The sequence below is a fragment of the Fundulus heteroclitus genome, unplaced genomic scaffold, assembly GCF_011125445.2.
Source record: "Fundulus heteroclitus isolate FHET01 unplaced genomic scaffold, MU-UCD_Fhet_4.1 scaffold_175, whole genome shotgun sequence".
NCBI classification, from domain to species: domain Eukaryota; kingdom Metazoa; phylum Chordata; class Actinopteri; order Cyprinodontiformes; family Fundulidae; genus Fundulus; species Fundulus heteroclitus.
This window is the reverse complement of record NW_023396587.1, coordinates 328,256-349,513: the sequence shown is the minus strand read 5'-3', so window position 1 is coordinate 349,513 and position 21,258 is coordinate 328,256. Positions and strand designations below refer to the sequence as shown.

The 21,258-nt window shown below is 37.8% G+C and overlaps 1 protein-coding gene across 1 annotated transcript in view; it reads right to left on the bottom strand.

The window, feature by feature from the left end:
- Positions 1-403: 403 nt before the first annotated feature.
- LOC118558886 (ephrin type-A receptor 6-like) overlaps positions 404-21,258 on the bottom strand; it is a 62,581-nt gene continuing 41,726 nt past the window's right edge. The window contains exon 3 of the mRNA XM_036129484.1: positions 404-1,653. Within this exon, the coding sequence (XP_035985377.1) occupies positions 943-1,653 (711 nt within the window). The 3' untranslated portion in view covers positions 404-942. The remainder of the gene's footprint in view (positions 1,654-21,258) is intronic.

Genomic DNA, 21,258 nt, shown 5'->3' with positions numbered 1-21,258 from the left:
CATGCAGCCTCAGCAACAGCAAAGCTCTCTGACAGCAAATTTACGATCCAAAACAAGGCAAAAAAAAAAAAAAAAACTTCTCACTTTATTCAAACTTAATCTCTGGAGAGGCTTCAATGAGTAATACTGGTGAAAAGTTGAAGAGTCATGCTAATGGGAAGGGAATAACTCGAGGTAAAGCAGGAAAAAAAAAACTATCTTTACAGCTTGAGAGCATCGAAATGCAGTGTGTGCACATGGACTGAGGAGATGCAGAAATTTGGAAACTACTAATACAACTCTATTTTAATGTCAAGCTGCTAAAATACATATCAACCATACTGCAAAAATAATTCTGTAATTTGTTTTTCTCTCAATAAAAATACAGCATCCTCTTTGTTTTACTATGGAAAAGCAGCTTCAATCCTCTTTAGGTGATTTCTCCAACGCTGTGGTTATAGGACACTGAATAGTCCCATGTACTTTGGCCACAAAGACATAATGTGAAGCCGGAAACTACAGCACAGGTAGTACTATCCAAACCTTTCCTTCATAAAATTTGACTTCTGCTTGATGTAATTTAGAGCAAATAAATGTATGTTAAGTCAATGTATGTATCCACAAGAAAGGGACAAACATAAAACAGGATACACATGTGTAAAGTAGCATATTCGGCTCACCTAAGTGTCCAATTTAACTTTGTCTTCAGACAGCATTGATTAAAAGAAATAATGCTACCCAAAGGGTTAGGCTGTTAACTCTATAAAAAAACTAAATCAAGTTTAAAAGTTGTCAATATGAAGGGAAAATACCACATCTTAGGTAAATGTGGAAGTTTAAATGCATATAAATATATGGACAAACTCTGGTATGCCTCAGCATTTTAGGTTTTTGATAAGACAGTCCGAGACTCTCTGTAATTCTGCGCAATTTGAAAATTATAGTCCATTTGTGCATGTTGATCTACCACAGAAAACTTGAGAAAATTATATATAAATTTAAAAACTTACCCACACATGATCCATCAATCTCCTCATACCCGATACTGCAAACACATCTTCCCAGAGGAACCAACCAGTCTCCATCCGCTCCACAAAATAGTTTGGGTGTGTCTCTTTCTTCAGCATGATCGATGCATGCTCCTCTCACCTCTACCAACGAGGAAGAGTCGACACGTGGGACTGTGTCTGGAAACGAGGCCAAGTTCATCAACGTAAACGGGCACTTCTTGTAGTAAACCCTCACGGAAACCAATGCAATGCAGGCACCAATGTCCTGGAAAGCCAGGTAAAACCCCTTTTTGGTCATGGGTCCCACCTCCCGCACCTCTGTGTTCAGTTTGAGAATGCGATCTCCCAGATCCATCTGGGTGAAGCTCTCGTCTGCAGCAATGGTGTCAATCTTGGTGTACTGACTGGGCTTGAATTTGACTCCATGAGCTTCGTCCATCTCATGGTAGAAGAGGTTGAAGGTCTCCTTGCAGGTGCCGGACACCCATGGGATGGAGTTGCAATCTCGCAAGGTGAAGCGGAGCTCCACATAGATCTTTTGAGCTGCCTGTCGAGAAATCCAGTTGGAGCGTAGCCAGTTGTTCTGGTTGGGTTCCATCACATTGCAAACCTGGAAAGTATGGATGGGTCGATTGTGCTCGTCCATCTCGGTAATGGCGTCCCACTAGATAAGAAATAACAGACAGGTGGAGAACAAGGTATATAATTAAAGGGGATGGTATGAGGGAGAAGAAAATAGGTTAGTTAGACATTCAAATCACAAGTCTTAAGCCACGAAATCTATAAAAAGTGATGATATTTAGTATATGTAAAGCAAAAACATCCTTATAGTTAGGCTTTATATTTTATTTTTTAGAAAGGAAACTCTCTTTTTCTTCAGGTCTGGGTCGGGTAGTATTTTTCTCCTAGAATGATGTCTCGCTTCAGGTGCCAAGTCATCAACCCTTCAACTCCCGAGTCATGTGATCAGGGATCATGGCAGCTTTGCAGGGTCATTAGGTTACCTGTCCCCCTGTTGAAGGGAGGGAAGTTAATGGGGGTTTTTAGCCTTGGGGTCTTGAATTGCTCTCTGGTTTTATTAGAGTTGGGACTGGCTTCAAGGGTGACCCTAAAACCACCCAACATCCACCTGCACGACTCAAATTACCTGCTTGGGAATAAGAATCCTCAAATCACTTCGCTTACAATGCAGCGTTGGGCCCTCTTCAGCACAAGCTGCAGAGTTTGCCTTTCTGTGTGCATGCTTTTTATTTACACACAACCTGCCACAGCTCTTCTTACCATGTATAGATGGATTGTATTTCGAGTTACAATCAAAACCTCCACTCCATTGTATACATGGCTATAGATTTTACTTTTTATCGAAACAGAACTATGGGCTAAATCAAGGGCTGGTCAGTAAACGTAATTATTGTTAAATGAGTAATAAGTAAGGCAATCAAAATCCATCATTTTCAGACTTCAATAACCCTGCTCGTACCATGCCTAACTCTGTTTCTTTATCCAAACACTGCAAACAACACTGTTTTCACAAAGACCTGTGGGAGTTCCACTGGGAGATTTTAGTCACAGAACCAAGTATAAGGCTATTAATTAACAGCTAACACACACGTAACTATCACTCTGTAATTAAAAGTGAACCGGCTGAATCCATGTACATAAACATAAACACACTTCTGGTCTCCACTTTCAGCCTCAGACAGAAGATACCCCCAATTCCAATTAACTGCAGAAAAAAAGGGCTCCTGTTATTGACTTATGCAGCAAAGAGAGTTGGTGGCAGAGCTGCTGGTTATTTTAACAATATTTGCCTGATAAGCTTGCACGTTTAATAAGCTGTTTTTCACTTAGCTAAATATTACCTCTTGTTGAGAGCAGTAATCAAAGTCTAATGTTTGCTTTCACATACTCATTATCCTTTTTAATAACATGTTCTAATTCAATCATCCAAAGGCGACAGGCTTTAATCTGCTCTTCCCTCAAGGTGTAATTGCAGAATTACAGTGAAATTGATTTTGATTAGATGTGATATTGTCCATCTAAGGTTCTCCATAAATTAAGTTGAAACTGTGCTACTGTGTATTTTTTAGTACTAAAGGGAAAAAAGCACAGTGTAAAACATAAAATAACGACTACAAAGTACAGTGTATTTAAGGCATCTAGTTTTAGAACTGAAACTGAAGGTAAATTATAATGCACAGTAACAGCAAACTATAGAGATAAGCTGAAAATCCCTCCTAATTGTCTTACTGAGAACAATGGCAATCACTGAAGATTAACATGTGGAAAAGGTTGTCAAACAAGCATTTTAAGGAAATACTATAACAAAAATATATGTGAATATCCTATTTAAAATCTCATTAAATGTTAAAATCTTAAGCAGAGTTTCTGGTGAGTGTAGAATCATCCAGTTTAGGTTAAAACAACATTTTTGAATTATATTTTAGGTTTAAAAGCAGTCTAGGAAGCTACAAATTGAGTGGAAATGTCTATTAACATTAGTAGCCAGTCATAATATTCTCATAGTGCTCAGAAATCTTCTGTACCTCATCTGCCACTCTGTTTTCTTTATTTTTCCTACTAGGTACCAAAAATACTGTCAAACACTATAATGGTGGTGGCATTGATTTAATGCGTAAGCAGTCAAATATTGTCAGATAGCCCGACGCTCAGTCTTGAGTAATCAACTCCAAACTCAAAAAAATGCTTCCTTTCTTACTTCGAAATTAGTAAGTAGATACAAGTTGGTCAGGTTGGAAGCACTAACCTTCATATTTGGAGGTCATGTTAATTTCATAAACTCACTTCACCAGACAAATACTCGAAACAACTGGATAACATTTTGTGATAATTACTTCTTTTGAGGTCATGCCACAAAATTGCAAGTTTGGTGATGACAGGTGAATACTTTTTACTGGTGAGAAAATTTTATCTCAATTTCAAAAAAAATTAAATAGTATGAGAAAGGAAGTAAGATAAAACATTTTTCATGCTAGAAATTGCATTGAATATTATATTAGCCATTACGTTGAAAAACCACCTCACAAGGTTTTCTGAGAAACAATAAAAACAAAATTTTAAGATTTTAACTAGCGCCAAGCAACACTTATTACATGGTATTGCAGATTAAAGCTATAGTTGGTAATCCTGTTCACAAAAACTTATTGTTATGCCGGGTAAAATCATCCTTCTATCCTGAAAGTAATTAATACATTATGTATTCATAAAAAAGGAGGTTAAAAACTAATTTATATAACCAATCTCTGCTGTTTGGTCTGAAGGGCAGAGATTTGCCAGAGTTTTGTTCCTGTTCTCACCCATAGACATTATATACTCACTCCCCTCAGTCCCTCAAGTTTCGGGGGAATCACCTTATGTATTGGTTGTCCCACATGCCAATCATTCTGACGTGCTCACGTAACGCTGGTGTCCGTGCTCGTTCCTTCATGGTTTCCGCTTGCTGGCTGCACACGTGCACTTCTAGTGTTTATTGTATCTGGTTAGGTTAGCGGTTAGCTTAGCAGTTAGCCGTTCATTGTAGCTCCACTGCTCTCACCGTATACTTTAAACATGACTGAAAGTTGCATGAAGCGAACCGCATAGCTCTCAACTCTCACGCATTGACCGTGTGACACACGCATTTCATCAATTGCACACGCTCACACGCATTACTTTGAAAATCTCAATCTTACAATGAAAATCTCACTCTTGAAACGCACGCGTACGGACGCTTCACGTCATGGCGGAACCAATTTGCGGTACAATGGTTTCCGCACGTCCAGTAGTAGCGGTAACACAGCTGCAAGGACCGGCGCCGCGCAAACAAGGTTCCCTCATCCAAAGTGAAACACTTCTACGGTCCGTGTTGTGTGCGAATTAAATGGTAAGTCTGCATGTGTTATTAAAGTCCGTGTAAAATAGTGACCGTCTTGAATCGAACAAAAGCACATCCCCCCCCCCGTTGGACCGTCTTCAATCGAACAACAGCACCCCCCCCCCCTTTGGACCGTCTTCAATCGAACAACAGCACCCCCCCCCCCCCCCCCTTTGGACCGTCTTCAATCGAACAACAGCGCACCCCCCCCCCCCCCCCCCCCCGTCAACAATCTCACTCTCAACAATCGTCAAAAGTTGAGAGGTATGCGAACCGTGTTCATGTTTATGAGAAGACGAAGACCTCAGTAGAAAGAAATAAGACCAGAGGGAATTTGAGAGATTTCTTTCACACAAACCCCCTGAAGAGCAGAGGAGCAAAGTAAGATGGTCTTGTGCATGTCCAGTTATTCAAAAAGGGACTTGGGGAAACCTCTGGAAAAACTGCCGACCCTAGCTTTAATTAATTTGAACCGGTTAAACACAATATGCAGTCTTAAGAGATCTTCAATACTGTCAAACATCCTGTGCATGAAGGTAATATTAAATACCGAAATCTGCGCTGTCTAGTACATCTGACAAAGTGTACTTCACAGATATGCAGAACTATATCAACCTAAGTAGTTTTAATTCACTTATGCGAGAAACAGTTCATTTAATGTAACTGTTTAATGTACAGTACTTAAATGGCTTGTCTGAATTCTGCATCAAGTTTGCATTGTCTCCACATGCATGGGTGGTTTCATGCATGGAGTTAGAGATAAAGTGGATTACATAAAGTGTTTGGATGAATGTTTGACATTTCCTCTCTGTAGATTTGGAGCTTAAAACATAATGGAAACGGGTGGAAATAAGTACAAACATAGCACTGTTGCAGATGCTGACAAAGTGATGTTGATTGAACTGTCACTGTAAATGGACCATGAACTCTGAGTCTTGCAATGTGAAATTCTTTTTCTATTAATGTTTAGTTGTGACTAGCAATTGTGCTACAACAATTTAGGAAGAAAAATAGAGAAACAGCAGGTAAACGTTTTGAAAACATGAAAATATTCCTAGCAGCTCAACAAATCTGAGAACACCTGTTAGACTCAAAATGTCAAACCAAGGATTTTCTCTACATCTTCTTCTTTTCAGAAGTAATGTGAACAAATTGTTAAACTATCACATTTCTAACGTAACTAGTACTTGTGTTAAAATGGTAAAAAATTAGTTTTTTTTTGCTCATCTTTAGACAGCATAGCATTTTTAAGAGAAGCATATTCATTTTTCACATCCATTACATATTTAAAGGTAATTCTATGCTCCATAAAACAATAAAAGTATTAAAAAAACATAACTTTTGAATAAGGTAACTTTGTTTCAGCAAAGAAGGCAGGAAAAAAGCTCAGCACATGGATGCAGGCACAAAACAAGGTCAGAGATAGCCCACAGTCTTTCATTCAATATATTCTTTTATGGATCACGAGGCCACCTCTGTTGTAAATGGATAGCAGCTAATAGCTAATATCTTGGTATAAAATTGAATGCATTCTTCCCATTGGATTGCATTCTTTAACAGTAGAGTGCTGAATGAGATGAGAGAGGAGGGGAAAAAAAAATAAGACACCAGGCGACTGTGAGGGGAGAAAAACGGAGAGCTCTAAGATTGTGTGGAGGTTTGTGTCCAAAAAACAATTTTCCTCAGATGCTGCAAGGTAATAACTAAAGTTAGATTTCAATGAAACAAATTTAAATGCCAGTGTAGATATCATCCAGTGACAGAGAGACTGAGACAGCACTATCAGAGTAAATTGTCTCAAAGGAGTAAAACAATCCAGTGTGATAGGAACATATTGTTCCAAGAATCCCCTAATAAACAGCTAAAGCTCAATTCCCAACTGAACACCATTCACAACAAAAAGAAATCCAAGACTAAGGTTGTTAAAAGGGTCAATCAATTAATGATCGCCGTACTTTAAATGATTAAATGTGGCTTTGCGTGTCACACACTGATAATTAATTTTCACTGCCTTATTAGCAAAGCAATACAATGTGTAAAATTTCTCGATATGATCTGGAATACAGGGTTAATCTATAGCACCATCACACGTTCCTCGACAAAGTTTGCAGTTGCTTTACACATTCCGCTTTCCTTACACCTCTTTATTCTGTATGGGCTGCCACAAATTTATGTCAGTTTTGTCTCGCTTCCCTTTCAAAGTGAAAAACTTAGTGCCTTCCCCCGACAGCCAGCTACCTTGCCATCCTGCCTTAACATGCATAATTGAAAACCGACAGCAAATGCAGTTGATTGATTGCAGCTCGAGCTCAAGCCATTTATAGGCTATCTCACAGATATAAGAAAGCCAGCCGTTTTACTGGCCTTTTGCCCAGAGCAGGGCTCCTGTTATTAACACTATGACTCCCAGAGCCCTTTTTAAATTTGTACTTTAAACTTTAGTATCATAATGGCCTCTCCTCATCAGAATTAAACATTTAATAATCCCAAACATTCCTATTGTTTAGGTATAAAGCTATCACAAAAAGGTATTCAATGCTATTTGGACTAGAATTTTACGGCCCACTATCCCAAAATTAAGTTTTATACTTCTGAGACTAGGGCAGGTTTAAGAGCAGTGTTTTTAAAGGTCTGCTGTTAAACTGGAGGAAGACACATGGTCACATGGACAGTTACTGCGCTGGTCACAATTTGACATACACTCCGAATGAACGTGAATATCATACAGATTTTTGGCATTTCAGAGATGCATTTAAACCAACTCTTTTTCCAGAATGGGAAGGTTTATACAAGAAGCAATTTTAAAAGCAAATGTTGGCTCCAGAAGTCTAATATATATTTGAATTATAACTAATCCACACTAATTCATAATTATACATACAGTGTCAGATGTGTAATACACCCCCCCGACACTAATATTTGGATAGATGTAATCTCATATGCCACTATGTTGACATGTGTCCAAATTTAAATTGGGAGGTCATGATGGGAGGTCGCCAAATTTATGGTTACAAACAAGAAATTTGACTTTGTCATCCATTATTGTGTAAAAAGAGACAGACAACAGCAAGCAGAACAGCAAACTACGATCTGTAACAGGAAAAAAAAATATTCAGGGGAAAGAACAGGGGCAATGTCTACAGGAGATTTTTTTCTCCCATACATACATATCTGTAGGTATGTGTATTTATCTCATTATTTCTTTTCCACAGCAGAATAGCTGGCTACCCTGACTGTATGGTTTTCCTCAGGGACACAGCCTTGGGATAGAAAGTTTAAAAACTGTTATTACATTAACTTTGTACAGTGTACCTGTAATACTGGCAGCAAACATACCCTCATCATGATGCTACCATCCCAAGATTGAGGGTTTCTACTATGGTTGGACAATATAGAAAAAAAGCATATTGAAAAAATAGAAATCATTTTGATCGATATCCCTAATTATCAACACATATTCAAAACATATATTTTAAGTGCAGCCCTGGTCATTTTATACTTAGCGACCTACTTTTAGATAAAGAACACACAAACACTGAATTCAAACTCAACCCTTTATTCAACCAACTTTTTACCAAAACTGCAAGTTTTTATTAAAGAAAAAAAAAAGAATGCACACTCTTTGAAGGGAGCGGAGCTTGATTCATGGGGTTGAGTTTGTGATTGGTTGGGAGGATGTAATGACTAATAATAACCTACATGACTAGAACGCAAAAGTAAGGAAAACTGTTATTCTATTGAACTTTTTATTGACCCTTTTTTCTATCATCAATATACGTCTATCAATCAAAATATATTGTTATTGAATTATCATCCAGCCCTAGTTTCTACAGTATTTTTCAGTCTCCAGCATCTTCTAGGTTGTAACAGGCTTGAGCTTTGGTGATTCCTGAGTAGGTTTTGTAACTTTCCTCTGGGTTTCCCTTCATCTGAGCATGACAGTTTGAGTATAATGGTTAAAACTTGGGCACAATTGGATGTTGTGGGCAATGATCCCAAACACAGATGAAAGCTACTTTTGTAAAAGATAAAGTTGACTAATATTGACCATCCAGTAAAACCCTCCTACCTCAACTGTATTAAATAGTTATGGACTTTGCTTCAAAGCAGGATCCATGCCAGGACACCAATCAATGTTAGATGAGCTGTCCCAGTTCGGATAATAAAAGTAGTACAACATGTTATGGCTGGGCCATGTGGCCTAAAAATAATATCTCAATAATTTTAGGCTGAATGACAATATACTAATTTTATCTGGATATGTTTTTTTAAATAAAGTAATTCTAAAAATGTATATCTGAATCAAAGCTTTATCCCATTTGTCTCACAGACATTTCTTAAATATCTGTAGATATGAGGAATGGTTGAAAAACCTACTGGTATACATGAAAGTATAATTCTAACGCAAAATAGACCATCTTGATATAAACAATATAGTCTCAGTTTATACCTCTAAAAAAGCCCTACTATATGTTTTCTTAGTTTTGTATTTAAAACTTAAAGCTAAATTCAGATGACGGACAGTGAAAATAATAGGAAACAAGAAATCTTGATTTAGTTTAATGTGTCGTCTTCATACATTTCTGTGCGATGAGAGTTGAGGTAAGAAACCAGGGAATATAAAGGCTGCAGCTGTTGCATCACCATGTCGACACATTAGTAGTTTTCTAAAACTTGTGAAAACATCACATTACACACATTATAATCACACAACATGTCTCAATACCACAGACAGAAATACAGTTGCACATCATCAACATCAAGATGCTGATTTTTAGAAATTAAGAATTGCAAAAAGTAAGAAAGTAACAACATAATAGATTTAAAAATGGCATAAGCCATATTTGCTTTCTAACCCACAGTAAGGAATCATTGGGGGTCTCTCGGCAATTTCAGCGAGGAATTACAGATGTCCAGTGGGACTCAAACTGGACGTAGGCTTGGCACAGAATAAAGTTAAGTCACAGGTGCTCATTTGGGCTGCTGGAGACTATCTGAATAACCATTTGAAATTCTAAATGAAACGTCCTGCTGCCTTCTTAGATTTTCATAAAGCAAGAAATGACTCTGCCGCATTTTGTGCACACAACATGCCACAGCAGAGGAGCTGTGGAGTTGGGAGCAGGTGTGTTTTCACCTGGTCTTTTGAGACAACTTTGAAATTAGGAAAAGACAAAAAAAACAAAGCAAAAATAACCCAAAACGAAACAAAAACCGAACATACCAAGTGCACTATTTTATTTGAACCATTTCCAACTTCTTAAAAAAAACTGTAAAGCATAATGACCCTAAATTTGTTACTGCAGTCAATGGCCATCAGATTAGTTTGTTTAGAAACTAATCTCAGTCTAACTCAGAGCTACACAATTGATTGGATTGCAGTGACCATTACATCAGTGTGTATGATATTGTAACAGCAAAAAACAGCATGGTAGCAATATTTGCTGGCTTATTTTAAATCAAATGTCAGGAATTCACACCACGCATGTCAAAAACAAATCAGTGTTTTAGAACGGCATGGTTAAAGCACAGGTTGGGCTAAAATATAGACTCTAGAAGGGAATAGCTGGTAGAGACCCCACAAAACAAAACGTGATTCTAAACACACATTCCTGTGAAGATTTACATTTTGATTGATTTAACTTTCACTTTCATGAAATCATGAGCATCCTTGTGTTGGTCTATCACAATAAAATCCTAATACAATACAATAAAGTCTGTGTTTATAGGTTAAAAAAGTGGTAAATTCAAGACTTGACGTAATTGGGTTCAACTTAAAGATCGTAACACACAAGACCTGCTTGAGTGGAGTGCTGGGGTTAAAGATGTCTGGGAATGGGGTTGTCTTTTTCAGGCATTCTTCTTGGTGCACTTGGGTGAGGTTTGGGTTATATGGGTTATTCCGAGTTTAAGGTGCATTATTTGTCAGCAGCTATTGTCTGCTGTCTTGCTTACAAACAGGTAGGGCCTGCTGGATCAAACATGCCTTTGCACCTATTCTGTTATTTTCTAAAAAAAACTTTATGCGACAGTATTCTTCTGCCACTTGGATTTCATGTCAGAAATATGAGGAATATGGACGCAATAGCATGAATATGTTGAATTTTATGAGTCTTCTAGAGTCATTGCGGTTATAAATATTATTATGGTTCTGTAAAACCTTGTTAAAAAATATGTAGCGTACTAAAGAAAGTCATTGCACAGTGAAGCGAAAATTTATGTTACAAGACAATGTCATTTATTCTTCTACAGGAACGCAAGACTATTTTATTCCACGTTTTCCTCGTCCACTTTTTCGTTCATTTTAAATCTGTCTCTTTGCCGTGTCTCACCATTTTCTTTCTTTTCAGGTTCTCTTCTGGTTGTCTGATACCATCTCCCAACACTCTGTCCTCCCCATGCATTCTGTCTGTTTATGCTTGACTGTGTTTTTATGTGTTTCCACTATCATGGGGGATGAGAGATTTTTTATTTAATCTTACAGCTTCCCTTTGTGATGGATGATGAAACACCACATCTACCTTCCAATGGCGGATGCAATGCATGCACACTCACATACACAACTGTAATCATTATTAAGGAGACAGATAAAGCTTTTCTCACCAAGGAACAAGATGTCAGATCTTTGATGTAATGAAACAAAAAAGAAGGTAATAAAGCTACTGAAAACTTTAATGACATGCTACAAATAATTAAGGGTTAAAAATGAAATATGTTATTTAACATCATCCCATCCTGTCTAATTCTTATTTGATCAAATCTCTCACAAAGGCTACGGTGATCATTTTGTATATTAAACACTCAGTCAAATGACTACAATCATTTCTACAGCTTATTACAACATCAACATCCTAATTCTTCTTAGATTATTAAACTCAATTGTATATTTCTTTGAATGTGACATTCTAAAAAACAGTATATTTGTTTTCCTATGTTGTAAATTTGCCCTTCTTGCACGGTTTCTTTTTTTTTCTCCTTTAACATTTTATCTTGTGGGAATCTACATGCTTCCATTTGCCTGTCACTTTGCTGCTGGCACACTTGAATTCCCACACTGAGGGACAATATAGGAAACTTATTTTCTATTCTATGTAATATGCCCAGTATGCAAGTGAGCGTTTTTATCTGTATCAAAAGAAGCAGGTCTATTGGGATCTTATTAAGGACTAGTATAACTTAAAACAGGGATTTTATGAATATCTGGCAACCTCAGACAGGTCATCGTGTTTAACTGAGTGTCAACAGGAAATTCAATACTTTTATTGGGGAATTATAGAAACAGATTACCATTGTGTGCTTTAAGACTCCTAATTATATTAATAACAATTTGCTGATGAGGTATATTGGCAAGGCTGGACACCGTGGAAAACCCTGCTGAACTAAAGTGACAACGGCCATGGACTTTGGCTTTAGCAGCTTTGAAACCAAATACATTTTACTGATCTTCCTGAAACTTTTTAAACAAAACAAACCAATTAGTTAATCTCAATAAGATAGATTTGCAGTGCTAAATGTATAGACTGGTGTTTAAGCTACATCCAGTATAAAAATCTTCTTATAAAGCCAAATAAGAGCCATAATGGTGCCTTATGCGTCTTTCATTCAGCACATTTTAGATCCTTCCCTATTATAAAGTCTTGCAGAGAACTCTAGCATTGAGAGCCAGTTTCTATTTCTAAAAATAAAAAAATCCTGTTATCTGTTGGATTATCCCACAGACAGATGTCTGGATATCTCAAGTCTAATTCAATGTTAGTGTTTGTGAACCCCCTTTTATTACGGCAACCAGCATTTCTGACCCTTATGGTTGGTACTTCTCAGTGCTGCTGAGTCACACATAAACCTCCAAACAGGAATCATAAACTGCAGCTTGTCTTATTAAAAATAACTGAAAGTCTGCAAACACTGTTTATACAGTCAGCTAACAAAGAAGCATCATTTTTGCTCATTTTTCAAATAGATTTTTCTTAATATTTAGCAGAAAGAAACTTAGTTTTAAACCTGAAACTTGCGGTATTGTAATTACGATTTTGGCTCCCCATAAGATCCCAACTAGCCTCTGACAGAAGGAATTCTTTACTCTGGTCCGACGAAGACAGGGTGCCAAGCCTACACCTGTTTTTTGTGCTTCAGTATTGGATAGAGAACTTGTTCAAACTGTGGACCTGAGTTACTGGGACCAGTTTGTGGCTATACACTGCAAAAGGGGAACTAAAGGTAAGTATAATTTTCTTGAAATTTGTATATTTTTCCTTGATTTGAGTAGCTAAATGAGACCATTTGCCAATGAAATGAGTATTATTACCCATAAAATAAGATAATTAGATATTCTGCACTTGAAATAAGATGATGGAGATGAGTTGTCTTTATTTTAAGTGCAAAAATCTTATTCCATTGGCAAATAGTCTTATTTACCTGCTGAAATCAAGGAAAAATGCACAAATTTCAAGAACATTTTACTTACTTTGAGTTCCCTTTTTGCAGTGTGCCTCTAGAGGTACGTTCACATCGAATGCGGACAAGGCGCATGGAGCAAGTAAGTTACATCTTATACCTATATAAAGGCGTGCTCAAGAGTGAATTAATGGTCGGTCAGTAATGCAAACGACGCGTTTCAAGAAATGCGAATGGCAGAAATTGGGCGAATATAACAAAGCAAATCTGCAAACATGTGGTAGACGCTCAAATAAATCGAAGCGAAACTACAAATAGAGAAAAGCATAAATTCTCCTGTACGTCAAAGACAACGGCCAGAAGAACAGGGCCAGAACCTCAAATCCATGTTCTCAAACAATTCCAATCACCGTTCCTCATCATGCTGTTATTTATGCAGAAGCCGCTGATTTATTTCTTGGGAAATGGAGGAGGTGGTGAAACACTAACAAGCTATTTAGTTCACCTGTGGCTATATCAAAGAAACTGTGTCAACTATTGAAAGGTATACCATATTTGCTTTTTATATCAAATAGTTCCTTAACATAATGCTTCACAAGTTTCTTTCTGAGAACACGTTTCACAGAGGAGGATCTTAAGTGGCCTGTCATTTTCTACCTTCATTTTCGATGTAAATATTCATACGATTATGCCCACTGTAAAATTTGATGATAGTTTAAAATCTCTGTGGTCCTAAATACTGGTTCTGATTGTTTTGCATTTGTGTAAAATAGTTTGTTTTTATGTTTAACCAAAAGGCCAACTCGACACAAACATTACATTTATGGCCTAGGCAAGGGGTCAGCAACCTTTACATTCCAAAATAAAATTAAAAAAAGAAATAAAATAAATACCTCAATCCAGCTTGATAAAACTCATTTAGAGCTGCAAATGTTACATGACATTTAGAAAAAAGACAACTTGCAATATTCAACAAAGATCTGCTGTAGAAATGCTGTTGCCATTTTTAGAGAACCACCATTTTTCCCCCATTTACAGGTTAAAACAAAGACAAACAAACAAAAAAAAACATTAAGAAAAAGCTAAATAAAAAAAAACATAAATCATTTGGAAAAAGAGGAAGGATACATTTTCTTCTATGCTGATACAATGGAAATACTATGTTAACAAAAAGGACATACATTTTAACTCAACGACAAGAAAAAGAGATCTAAAAAAATGTTAACAGTACTTTTATTGTGGTTGAGATGTGGAATTTCAATACAACTTTGGTATGGGGGGAAAAAAATGGAGAAACCACTCAAACTTGCATTTGTCTTTATATGTATATTTATGAACATTAGTTGGTTCTTTATCAGTTTTAGGCAAAGTTACTAGGACAAGGCAAGGCAAGGCAAATTTATTTATATAGCACAATTCAGTACAAGACAATACAAAGTGCTTTACATGATTAAGATATACCAAAATAATAAAATGTAGATAGAAAATAGAATAAAAGCAAGTAAGGATAGAATGTAGTAACAAAAAAGAACATTAAAAACAGTAAAACTGTTTAACTAGAACAGTCAAAGGCAATTTTAAACAGATGTGTTTTTAAGCTTGATTTAAAAGAACTCAGGCTTTCCGCACTTTTACAGTTTTCTGGAAGTTTGTTCCAGATAAACGGAGCATAGGAACTAAATGCTGCTTCTCCATGTTTAGTTCTGGTTCTAGGTATGTGGAGTAGGCTGGAGCCAGAAGACCTTAGTGGTCTGGAGGGTTGATACACTGATAACAAGTCTGTGATGTATTTAGGTGCTAAGCCATTTAAGGATTTATAGACTAACAGAAGTATTTTAAAGTCTATTCTCTGAGATACAGGGAGCCAGTGTAAGGACTTTAGAACTGGGGTTATGTGCTCTACTTTCTTAGTCTTAGTGAGGACGCGGGCAGCAGCGTTCTGGATCAGCTGCAGCTGTCTGACCCACTTTTTAGGAAGTCCTGTGAAAACACCGTTGCAGTAATCAATTCTACTAAATATAAACGCATGGATTAGTTTTTCCAGATCCTGCTGAGACATCAGTCCTTTAATCCTAGAAATGTTCTTCAGGTGATAGAAAGCTGACCTTGTAATTGTCTTTAGATGCTTTTGGAGGTTCAGGTCTGAGTCCATCACTACTCCCAGATTTCGGGCCTGATTGGTGGTTTTTAGCTGAAGCGACTGAAGCTGTGTGCTAACTTTTGATCTTTCCTCTATTGGTCCAAATATTATTACTTCAGTTTTGTTTTTATTCAATTGGAGAAAATTTTGGCACATCCATGCATTGATTTCTTCTAGGCATTTACTCAGTGCCTGAATTGGTTCATAGTCACCTGGTGACATGGTGATGTAGAGCTGTGTGTCGTCTGCATAGTTATGGTAGCTGATGTTGTTATTTTTTATTATCTGAGCTAGAGGGAGCATGTAGATATTGAAGAGGAGGGGACCCAGGATGGACCCTTGGGGAACCCCACATGTGATTTTTGTCATCTCTGATGTAAAGTTACCTACTGATACAAAAAAGTCCCTGTCCTTTAAGTAGGATTTAAACCAGTGGAGAGCTGTACCAGAAAGGCCGACCCAGTTCTCCAGGCGTTCTAACAGGATGGAGTGATCAACAGTATCAAATGCTGCACTGAGGTCCAATAGAACCAGCACGGTGGTTCTTCCACAGTCTGTATTTATATGGATGTCATTAAACACCTTGATAAGGGCGGTCTCTGTACTGTGGTGAGCACGGAAACCTGACTGGAAACCATCAAAGCGGCTGGTTGTAGTTAAGAAGGTGTTTAATTGTTGAAATACAACTTTTTCAATGATCTTACTGATAAAGGGGAGGTTTGAGATGGGCCTGTAGTTCTGGAGTAGAAGTTTAGGAGCCTTTTTAGAAGAGTCCAAAGAGCCACTTTTGGCTTCAGAGCAGCAAGTTGCTAGCCCTGGCTTAGCTCATCAATGTTAAAGCATTTTGAGTCTGCATATAACTCTACACCTACACAAATGAGCTAAAAAGTTAAATTAAGTGATAAAATAAGGTTTATATGAACCAATATAATGTTGTTGACAGAGTTGTTTAAAGGTGGCAGAAGTCTGCTCCAACACTTCTCCATCGAACTCAGTATCAGGAAAGACTAACCAGGATTTATACTGAATGGAGATGCCCAGAGAGTTGTCTAATGCACACAAGTTATAGCCTGCTTACAAACATTACCAGAACTTCACAACAGAAATCTAAAATGCTGCTATATTTGTTACATTTTCACAAAATAAGGTTTTACTTGTAGAAATGAAGGTAGACATAGTTCTCAATTCATCTCCTTCAGAAGAAAATTACCATGACTGACACTATAAAAAAAAGGAACAAATCTGAGCTGATTTCCACTCAAATTACTGAAATTAAGGATAAAGTAAGGTAGCAATTTTTTGACAATCAAATCCGCTTTCATCCCGAACACTTTAGCTCTCTAATACATGCCAGAGAAAAATGGGACTGCCATTCCTATAATTTCATTTCACTACAGGTCAGTGCTCAGGAAGGCAGAAAACAGCCTTCACCCTTGATTCTAACACCAATAAAAGAGGCGTGGAGAAGAAATGGTGCGAGAGACAAACAGCCTGCTGGCATTGTGCCATATCACACAACTTAATAGATACCTCTACCTTGACTATGTTTGATACCGAAGAAACTTTAAACTGCTGGACAAGGCTAAAGGAATGCAACTCAATATTATTTTACAAGATAACAAAAAAAAAACAAAACTGTGGACTTGAGCTGCCTTGATTAAATATCTTTGTGACGGCGGCATCTGAATGAAGCTTTGCTAATGAAATCAGTAAATGATGGGTATCCTTCATGTGGAAAGCCCTATTTCCACATGTGTCAGGCAGGTACAGCCATGATCCAAACCCGCAGTGAGGGGGATCCACTCTACCCGCAAAACCAGACCGTTCTAATGCCTTGCTGCGTTTGTCCGTTTCCCTCCTGGTGATTAATTCGTCAATTAAAATCAAGTCAAACCCACAGTGCTCTTACACACGTTCCCTACCACTCCAACATCCTACTGCACATCAACAGCACACCCCGAAATCGATAGCAGCAGGTGAACAGGACTGAGAAAATGGAATCCAAAGACCCCGCGCTCTTCTCCTTCTCGCATCCATCACAGTAGATGAGTATAAACAGGGTGGAGCCCGAGGACTCATCAGTCATCCCGGTGGTGCTATCAAAACGTGCTGGTCAAGTCAGTGAAGTCAAAGAGGTTTAAAGGGCATTGAAAATAGAGCTCAATCCTCGCAACAGTTGTTGTTAGGCTGATGTTTGGGGGGGTCATTCAGTTTCTTTTGTGTGATGACCATTTTAAAAGGTCAACGCCACACATGGAAGAGTAAGATGAAGTATTCCCTCTAGGGTTTACCGTGATCAGGTTCCCAAGGCACCTGAAAATTAATGTCAGCTGGCAGAAACGTGAATAATAAAACCCTTTTAGGATGCTGTGGATGCCCTAAAGAAATATGATTGTATGTTTAACAGCATTGGAACAAAATCCCTCCCTCCTCTCTAAACTGATTTGTTCTTAGGCTAGACAAAACAATCAGACTTTGCCCGGCAAGGGTTTTCCATAATTACTAGGGGTCTGCACAGTGGATGCCAACAGGCCAACCTTTGCTTTCTGTTTTCTGCAACTTTAAAACCGTTGTTTGAACGAGGAATAATTTTCGGGGCGACATTAGAAGCTTCAGTAAACTGAGTAAACCATCCCAACATTTCAGCTGGAGAAAGGCGCACAAAGCAGCTCACTTACAGCTTATGTTATTACTTTGTTTGCCTTCTGTGTCACCGTGGGCCATCTCGTCATATGAATCTGTTTGAGTTTGGGGGGTGAAAAAAAAGTATGTTTGGACATTGGGGGTGTAAGAAAGAACAGATAGCAGTTTTGTATTTCTTAGAAATGCATTCTTCTAAAACGTCCTGAAGCCCCCTGCTTGGTAAAATACAGAAAAGAGAAACTGAAAGGGAGAAAGAAAAGGAAGCAATTTGACATTACTTCACACTGTACGATGCTAAGCACCATCCATCAAGATTTTTATTGATTCCCACATAATACATCACATCCATACAAAATGAAAAAGCCTTGTAAAGTCACACATCTTCTATATATTTCCCCCTAAAAAGACAGCATAGTGGTGGATGATAAATGTCAAAGTAACAATAAAGAATGATAAGATAGTTACATCAATGTATATCAAAAGGCTACTGCGAGACTGCTAAAGCACCGTGCTCGGAGGTTAAACATGTTTTACTCTTCCTCCACATTAAATCTGAGGCGTCTCATATTCAATTTAGCGGCAACTGCATTTACACCATTTAGTACTGTATAAAATCTATTACAGTTATGGCCTCTGAAGGAGGTTCCAATCCATCACACCGCCGTGTCAGCCATAGATCATTCGTCCTGTGTTGTAAATCAATCAAGACTGACATTAATGGATGCAAAGCTTTACCTTTAAGCTTTCAATCGAAAAGAAGAAAGAAAAGCTAATTTGTATTTTGACAAGTCTCATTTTGTAAAGTCAAGGAGCAGAAGAGAATTCAGAGGCCGGCCCTGAAGAGACGACAGCTCTTATTCACAAGCTATACCAGAAAACACTAGATAGTGTCCTTGCGTGAGATGCTTAGCCCCATCACTAGTGGGATTGTTATTAAGCCCAATCTGCCCTCTGAACTCCCCGGCGAAACAAAAGATTTTTCTATCACATGGCCAGGTTTACCTGTCAAGGCCGGATGATTTGAAACTAAATGGATTACTTACCTAATAGAGTTGTTGAAATACATTTATTAAACTATTTATGTAGCTGGAATTGAATTTGGCTTGTTTGTCTGTTTGTTTGGCATCTTAAAATGGTATTTACTCTAAATTGGTGCTTTATTAATCCATCTATCCATCCATCATCTATAACTGGTTTCCCATGCAGTTACAGATGAGGACCGTAGACCATCGCAAGCAATCGTTGGGCTGGAGGCAGAATACACCCAGAACGGGTCACAGGTCCATCACAGGACAAGACAGGGACTTATAAACAAACACACATGCGTACACATATACTCCTAAGGGGAATTCAGAGTAACCAATTAACCCTAGCTAAATAACTAGCAAAGACTTTTGACCTCAACTATCCCAAGATGAAGTACATAATCATTGCTAATTATCAAATTAATCAGGGTGATAATAACACTTTATGTCTGGCTACTGCTTTCACTAATTTGAACAGTTATAAAACACCATTTCAGTATACATTTTATGTTCAGTTAGATTTGCTAGAGATATCAAGACATCCCATTTGGTGTTTCATGACCAAGGTCAGGGTATAATCATCACATATGATGCACAGTTAAGCCCAAAACTATTCCAACCCCTGGCGGATTTAGAATTAATTGTATTCATTCAACAAGAAGGTTACTTTTGGGAACAAGACAGCTCTCAAAGGATAATATAATAATGTAAAAGTACATCAAAAATACTTTTATCTAGATTGTATTAAAAAATGATGTGTTGAAAATTATTTTATACCTGACACCTAATAAGTGAAGATCAGAAGGCATAGAAAGGAGCCTCAAAATCTTTAATCATTTAAAGAAACTTTGTGTTGAAGATTGTGTTAAAAATCACACCCCAGCAACTCATTTCATCAATACAGAGACACATTGAAGTTGTCACTACCAAAAAAGTATTTATTAAAATTCTGTAATTGTGTTCAGTACTTATGTCCTGTTCCATTTCAGTCTTTTCCCATCCCTTAATTCATGGGAACACTTGATTTGATTACTTCGTTTGTGTGGAATTTTATTTCAATCGCCCAATCAGAAGTTTTTAAACCAAGAAAATTGGTAATGTGCTCAATACTCATTTTACATTTTATAAATATGGGTATGGGTAACAGGGGTATCAGTACAAAACAAACACTAATAGTCATTTTACGTTTACATTTTCTTTCCCCTGATGACTTCCCAGACTGCTTGTCTCCGAGTTGAAACCCTTTAAGTCTTCTGAGTACTGTAGTTGCATTCAAACTAATTCAATACCTTTTTCATTTCCACTTATATTTCCAAAGCCTATTTGAAACAAAACTTTAGACCTGACGCAGCGCTTCAGTCATTAAAAAACACACGCGCTTTCCAATCAGAATGAACACTTGTTAAGGGTATAAACCCTGTCTCCTTTCAACCTCTTCCTCGATCTCATTTTCTTAAACGGTGATATGTCACTCCCCACTACACACTCTGCTGACTATTTCTCATCCAAGCTGACACAGACCAGAGACCTCTCTTTTTCTCCCCACCAGCTCAGACAAACTATGCGTGGGAAAGCTTGGGGGGGGGGGGGGGGGGGGGGGGGGGGACTTGTCATTTTACATATCTATTTTTGCCAGAGTGGCAGGCAGGCAGTCTGGAATGTCAATGTGTGGCCCAGCAGCCTCTGACTGATGTGAGATCACAGTGACGGCTGCACACAGTGGTACGACGAACACACATACACAGATTGTGCCAGTGGGTGAAGTAGGAGGGTAAAGCCATGTAACGCTTCGATAAGAACAGGTCACCCAGGTAGAAATATGGCAGAAAGACGCACAGAACTTCATTGACTTCCAAAAGCATTCATATGCCTTGCACTTTGTCACCTTTAGTCGTACTGCGATCACTGCTTGTATGTAACAGACCAAAAGAAGGTAGTGCATAATGGCAAAGTGAAAAGAATACATGGTATTTAAAATGAACTGAAAATGGTGAAATGAATTTGTTTTAGCCCCTTTAAATCTGATTGAACTAAATAAAATCCAGTGCAATGGACTGCCTTCTGGACTCACCCCATTAGTAACCCTTATTTAAAAGCAGTGTTGTGTTCTCAAAGAATATCACAAGCTTTAAACAACAACACTGTTCAATCGTCACCATCAACGCAAAGCATGTAGCATCGACTTTGAACCAA